At 38.0% G+C, this 7,337-nt stretch overlaps 1 protein-coding gene across 1 annotated transcript in view; it reads right to left on the bottom strand.

The window, feature by feature from the left end:
* PPP2R3A (protein phosphatase 2 regulatory subunit B''alpha) overlaps positions 1–6,892 on the bottom strand; it is a 164,785-nt gene extending 157,893 nt beyond the window's left edge. The window contains exon 1 of the mRNA XM_007457542.1: positions 4,428–6,892. Coding sequence (XP_007457604.1) covers positions 4,428–6,422 — 1,995 coding nt within the window. The 5' untranslated portion in view covers positions 6,423–6,892. The remainder of the gene's footprint in view (positions 1–4,427) is intronic.
* Between the last annotated feature and the right edge of the window lie 445 nt (positions 6,893–7,337).

A 7,337-nucleotide genomic window follows, 5' to 3' on the forward strand; every position in this document is an offset into this window, starting at 1 on the left:
CTCCGCTCTTTCCATTGAGACAAGCAGTAATGGAAATTTTCCCCTGGCTTTGTTTTTACTAAAATTAAGTAAAAGTAAATAATTTTCAGGGGAGGCTAGGGTTTATTATTTTAACCTGTGAATAACAGCCAACAGGTTATTGCCCCATAAGGCTAAAAACAGACCAGAAACGACTGTAATACCATCTGCTGGAGGTAATAAAACATGGGATTAAAATATCATTTATTACATGAACTTCCAAAGCAGTACAATTTTTCTCAGTGTTTAAAAATTTTTTTAACGTCCCATGTCAAAACATGTCCTAAGTAATTCACCCATTTGTTATTATGAAACCCTCTGAAACCTCAGCCACACCTCCTTTCTCTCCTCTACAAGCTGTTCTTTTTATTTTTAAATTGAAGTATAGTTGATTTATAATATTATATTAGTTTCAGGTGTACAACATAGTGATTTGGTATTTTTATAGATTATACTCCATTTAGTTATTATAAAATATTGGCTACATTCCCGATGCTGTACAATATATCCTTGTAGCTTCTTTATTTTCTCCTTAGTAGTTTGTACCTCTTAACCCCCTTCCCCTATCTTGCTCTATCTCCCACCCCTCCACCCACTGGTAACCACTAGTTTGTTCTCTATGTCTGTGAGTCTGCTTCCTTTTTGTAGAACAAACTCTTTAGCATAGCATACAAGGAAGGTCATTCGTAAGCTGGCCCCAACCTACCTCTCTGATTTTATTTTCTGCTACTTTCTGTTCATTTTTTTTAATACAAGAATAAAAACATGACCAACAATACCGTATAAAAACTTGCAGGATGGGACTTCCCTGGTGGCACAGTGGTTAAGAATCCACCTACCAATGCAGGGGACACAGGTTCGAGCCCAGTCCAGGAAGATCTCACATGCCACGGAGCAACTAATCCTGTGTGCCACAACTACTGAGCCTGTGCTCCACAACAAGAGAAGCCCGCACACTGCAATGAAGAGTAGCCCCCGTTCACTGCAACTAGAGAAAGCCCACGTGCAGCAACGAAGACCCGATGCAGCCAAAAATAAATAAATAAATTTTAAAAAACGTTTTAAAAAAAAAGCTTGCAGGAGGGCTTCCCTGGTGGCGCAGTGGTTGCGAGTCCGCCTGCCGATGCAGGGGACGCGGGTTCGTGCCCCGTTTCGGGAGGATCCCACATGCCGCGGAGCGGCTGGGCCCGTGAGCCATGGCCGCTGAGCCTGCGCGTCCGGAGCCTGTGCTCCGCAAATGGGAGAGGCCACGACAGTGAGAGGCCCGCATAACGCAAGAAAAAAGAAAAAAAAAAAAAAGCTTGCAGGAGATAAATATTGACACTCCAGGAAGTGGTTACTTCTGGAAAGGGGAGAGAATACTGGGGAGGGGAGCCCTAGGGATTTCAACTATATCTGAGATGACCTTTTTTTAAATGATGATGATAATATTAATGAAAATATTAAGTAAAACAAAGCTCTGAAACAAAGCTATGGCAAAACATTAAGATTTGACAAAGCTAAGTGGTGAGTAATAAGAATGCTTTTTCTACCATTCACAATACTTTTCTATTTGTTTAAAATAGGGGTTGAAAAACTACAGTCTGTGGGCCAAATCTGGCCCACTGCCCATTTTTTAAGACTTGGACCTAAGAATGGTTTTACATTATTAAAAGGTTGTTTAAACAAACAAACAAACAACAAAGAAGACTATGTGACAGAGAACTTGTGACCTGCAAAGCCTAAGATATTTACTATTTAGCCCTTTATAGAAAACGTTTGCCATCTCGATTTAAAATATTTCATAAGAAGAAAAGAAAAATTAAAAAAATGAAAAGGTAGGAGGCAAGGAAGAATGGTTTTGTTTTCTTGCATTAAGTACCTTCCTGAATTAAACATTTTATATTACCTGTTTCTTTAAATTAGCTTTTCATGAATTACTTTTTCAACTTTCATTAAGAAGAAATCTCAATATCTCAATAAAGAAATAAAAATTATAATGGTGATGGATAGTAATGAGACTTATTGTGGTGATTATTTCACAGTGTATACAAATATCAAGTTGTTATGTTGTACACCTGAAACTAATATAATGTTATATGTCAATTATACCTCAATTAAAAAAATTATGTACCTCTGGGGGGGAAAAAGAAGAAATTTCATCAAATTTTATTCTATGATATTGGAACTTATTTAAAAGACCTATGGGACAGTCTTTTAATATGATTTTGACTTCAGCCCATACTTGTCAAAAAACTAGGGAGCTCACTAGAGGCCAGTGTGTCATTTTCAGGTAGCTGTACGTAGATTGGAGACCCACTTATGAGCTGTCAATCAGGGACACAGGAGAGGTGCTGCACAGGACCTATTCTTGGCTTCAAGTTCACATTTTCTGCTTTCTGTAGCCCACCTCTCCTAGAAGAATTTTGTCTCCTTTTTTCACAGAAGATAATGGGGCAAGAGGGTTAAATAAAATTCAGAACACTATATTACAGTAAGAGTTTCTGGCTAGAGTGGTTGTGAGACATTCGAATGTCATCAGAGAAAGTAGACTTTTTTTTTAATGGGGAAATAGTGAGATAATACATCAAAATATCTTGGCATGGCTCAGATCACAAAAACTGTTAGATCTTCTGTTATTACCATTTTGAGGTTGCTATATAGGCATTTTCTTTTCTTTATAAAATATTAAGCACATCACTATTGCCTGTGTATATGAAAGGATTTTTTTCTTATTTTTATAATTAATTTCCATAGTTCCTCCCCCAGCACTGACCCACGTTAACTAAAGATATTACCATCTGTGAATCAATGAATGAGGAGGCTCACACACAGATTTCACAGCAATGCTCAGTGAACACTTGAGGTTCTTTAGACCTAAATTATTTAATAACCTTAAGTAGTTATTGTTTTAAACTTTAGTGTCACTATTAACTAAAAATGTGCACAGGAGAACAACAGCCACAAAACAAATACGAGGTAAAATTTATTCATCTGATCACAATATGCATTTTTTCCTGTTCCAATGAAAACATTAATGCTAAAATAATACGTAACTTGTTTTTTAACTTGGCCATATTTATGTCATCTCTAATATCCATTTGTTTTTTATATTTACTACATTAAAGATATACAACGTGGCATAAAATGACAAAATACTTACGATACATCATCAGATTATGAAATAGAACATTACTAATTTTACTGAGGCCCTGGGCACCCTTCCTCAGTTCCATCTCTCTTCCTTCCTCTAGGGATTAATCATTGCTCTGAATACTGTATTTGATGTATCCATGTATTAATTCATACTTTTTGGACAAATGTAAATATCTCTAAATAATTCATATCATTATTTTACAACTTGCTTTGGCTTCATGTCTCAATTCATACATGTTAGCATGTATGGTATATTCACATGGTAGAGACAGTGCTCACCAAATATTCTATGTGCTCCCCTATGATTCTTAGACTTCAGGTTGGAATCACTGGATTGTGAGCAGATGGGAAGTGTGTCATGTGCGGGACAAGGCAGTTAAAAGCTCCATCCCTTTCTTCGCCTTCCTCAGTGAACTCACAGGCCACATAGTCCAGATGGGGCAATGGGGCAGCTGTAGGAACATGGAGCATCTATCAGCCTGGGTCCCTGAGTGAGGTGGAGCAGAGCCTCTTACCAACTGCGTTCGACATGTAAAATGAACAAAAATAATCCTGTTGTGCTAAGACACACACACATACCTACAAATGGGCAGATAACTCCCTTTCTGGGATTATTCAAAAACAATGCTATCAGTAGCAGGGTAGATTCAAAGCCTTTTGGAAATACTTCTACCCTATGACTGTAGATGGATATTTATTCCCACTTGCATGATGAAGGAAATCTCACATCCTCTAGTCTTTACCTTCTTTGAAGACCTACTGCACTAACAAAACTTTCAGAGACATGCTTACATGTTCACATACTGTTTCTGGTATGTTAGCTTTGTTTCCCCAGCTAGATTTTAAGTTCTACACTGGCTTGCACTCTACACAGCATTCAGTATTAAGTGGCCTACTGGTTGACTGAGGCTAAGAACTAATATTAAATGCCTGCTTTGTGTAAGGCACCTTGCTTGTGCTTCACATAAGTTATCTTGATCGTTATTATTTCCATTATGTAGATGAGAATATTAAGGCTAAGTAACTTTCCTTTGGTCACAGAGCTAGGAAGATGATAAAGGATGTGGGGAAGGCAACTAAAACTAGTCTGACTGACTCTAAAGATTTCGCTCTTTGGCTTTCTCCACTGAACTTAGTGAGACCGTGCCTAGTGCAGGGCAGGAGCTTTAGTAGAACATAAAATGAGTAACAAAAAAAGTTTTTGTTTATAAATTTTGCAAACATTAGAACATTTCTTTGGAGACATCTCAGAACTGAAGATTGTCGGGTCTTACCTTGATCACCTCTGGGGTCTGCTGAATCAAAACCACTGAGGTAGTGTCATTGGCTTTATCACCAACAGGACTTCTACAGACTGATAAACTGGCCTGCGAGGAAGTTGTCAAGGTTTCTTGTAGAATTTGCATCATCTCTTTTTCTTGTGATAGGTTCCCTCTGCCTGATTTGCATTCAACCAGTTCTTGAGCAAAGTCTTCAATGCTTTCTAGAATTCTCAGTAAGAGGGCTCGATCCTCTTCCTCTATTTTGTGTCCATTGGTTTCAATAATCCTTGTTAGGCAGGAAGGTGAGACTTTTTCCGTGGGTGAAGAGACTTTAGATTTAGGCTCAAGATCTACAGGGAGGTGACCAGTCAACTGACTATGACTATTTAGAGAGACAGAGCTTTTACCTTTGGCAAGTGGCTCTCTTAGAGAGGTCTCCATTTTCTGTGAGAAAGATTCCAAATCCATTAACAATTTATCTATCTCTTCCTGACTGTTAGGATTAATGAAATCTCTGTGGTTTCCCTCTTCAACTTTAGGAACTTTTGATTTAAGATCTTCCTCAGGTAGATTAACAACTGGTTTCTCAAATATCTTACCAATTTCATTTTGCATTGAGGCAGGGCATTTTTTAAGATGAGTACCACGATCTGATAATTCTGCTCTATCTTCATTTACCTTTAACAGCTCCTCACTGGGTCCATTTTCTGTCCTCTGTCCTTTATCTAATGCTTTCTTTCCATCTGACTCTTCCTCAATATAAAGGGTTTCCACTAGATTACCAGAAGAAACATTTTCTACAGCGTTCATGGTTAATGACTGTGACTGAAGCTGGACATTTTTTAGAGGTCTGGGATCACTTATCTCTAAATTACACAAGGAATTTGTAGAGTTGTTTGGAATGGATTTTACAGTGTCTGTTTTCCTAGAACTGTGCTTGTCATCTTGCAGTTCTATAGTTTGAAAGTGTCCAGAGTCAGGGGCTGAGAGCTGGACAACATCCTCATACTTAGGGGGCTGTTCAGTGCCAAATACTGGGGAGAAGGGAGTCAGTTGTAAACTAGGCATATTACTGACCAGTTCTGTTAAATCTATAGCCTCATTATTCCCAGACTGCATGAATTCAAATGGTAGCTTTTTCAGATAGGATGCTAACCTGGTCATTACATTCATATAGACAGTTTCAGAGCTAGAAATTGCATCATTACCATTTCCTTCACTGATGCTACTCCCTGACTTTTTCTTTATACATTGTTTTATGATGTCTGTGCATTTTTTCAAATCCTCAGAGCATTTTAGCAAGATGTCTAAGCACATCTTTATGTCTGTTCCAGAAGAAAAATTATCTATTTTATGTTTTTCCAAAATCTGAGTAACCAGGTCTTCTTCAGAGAAGTTGTGAAGAAGCAATGAAGTCAGGCTCGTATCGAGTGAGTTTCTATGGGATAAAGATTTTTCCTCGACTGAGGAACTCCGGAGTAAACCAAAGGATGGGGAGTTCCCATCATGGTTATAATGGCCACAGAGCAAGTCAAAATCAATTGACCTCCTGTTAAATGAGTCAGACTTAACTTTCCTTCCCTTTCTGTAAGCTGCGTGGTTAGAGTTTTTGAGTTTTTCAAGGGAAAATTCTTTTATTTTCCCACTGGCAAAACTGATTGCTTCTCCTGCAATGTCCTTTAAGTTACAGGTGTTCTGAAATGTAGATCCTTTCCTGACCCTGGGTATGCCTGTGAGGGCCTGATGGGGATAGTCACCTTCAGCTGAGGAAAACCCATTTTCATGGGGTAGAAACAGAGAGTCCAGATCTGCATCTCTGAACTGAGACACAGGGATGTGTAAGAGGTCTGCACAAACACTATGATGGACCACAATGCAGTCAACTCCATGTGTGAAGGTGTGGCAGGTTCCAGTGCAATAATGTACAGCTTGCTCAAAACGCCGGTCTATCACCACACTGCTGTAGTGGTTCACAGTACTAACCACAAGTCTGTAAGTTGCTGCCATAATATCAAATCCACTTAGTGGTGGGGCATGGAATTTTCTAGAACTTGTTTCAAGTAAATTCTCCTAAATGACACTCAGCTGAAAATATATTTGATGACAATGTTCAGTGGTCTCTTGCAAATATAATGACCTTTCCCACAAAGGGAAATCATCGAAATTTGAGGTTTGGTAACTGTCAGGATACAGTAGCCATTGCACATGTGTGCTCTTATTAACAAGTCTAATAATTTAATAATTGTGCCTTCTAGTTTAATTTAGTAATATCATGATACTATAGGATTATTTTTAGGAATAAATTTTAAGAAGATTAAAGAATATTCTCTTTTAGTTCTTCAGCAGTTCTATGATGCAGACATTTATGGTCGTAAATTTACTGTCATGAATCTCAGTTGGTAGTATAGAAGTATTGTGATAACTGAGTCCTCCAAAGGTTTAAATGATCCATTTTTCTGTGAATGACAGGAAAACCTATAATGAAAAAAGAAAATAATTAAAAGGGAATATGATCTCTTAATACTGAGAGAACCTTTTATTTCCTCTCCCTTTGCATCCCATATGCAGTTAATCACCTCATTCTTTGCCACATCACTGAAAGCTTATCTTTGATTCATGCCTTTGCTTCATACACTCCTTACTAACCTAGAGTAGTAACACCTCAACTCTGCCTTGTTACAACTGCCTCTCAATTGTTATTTCTTATCCTACCCTCCTTGCTATCTTACATGACACTAACTAGCCTGGATTTAGAGAGCTTTCGCACCTCTCATAGTTCAATAATTCACATTACTGATCTCTATCATGCATCATGGCAGGCCTAGATCCTTTGACTCATTTTCAACACATTTAACATCTATTTGTCACCTAAAGCCTTATTTTCTGCTACTGACCTTCATCAACATTTTGCTTCCACCAACT

The sequence above is a fragment of the Lipotes vexillifer genome, unplaced genomic scaffold (genome assembly GCF_000442215.2).
Source record: "Lipotes vexillifer unplaced genomic scaffold, Lipotes_vexillifer_v1.1 scaffold86, whole genome shotgun sequence".
In the NCBI taxonomy this organism is placed as follows: Eukaryota; Metazoa; Chordata; class Mammalia; order Artiodactyla; family Lipotidae; genus Lipotes; species Lipotes vexillifer.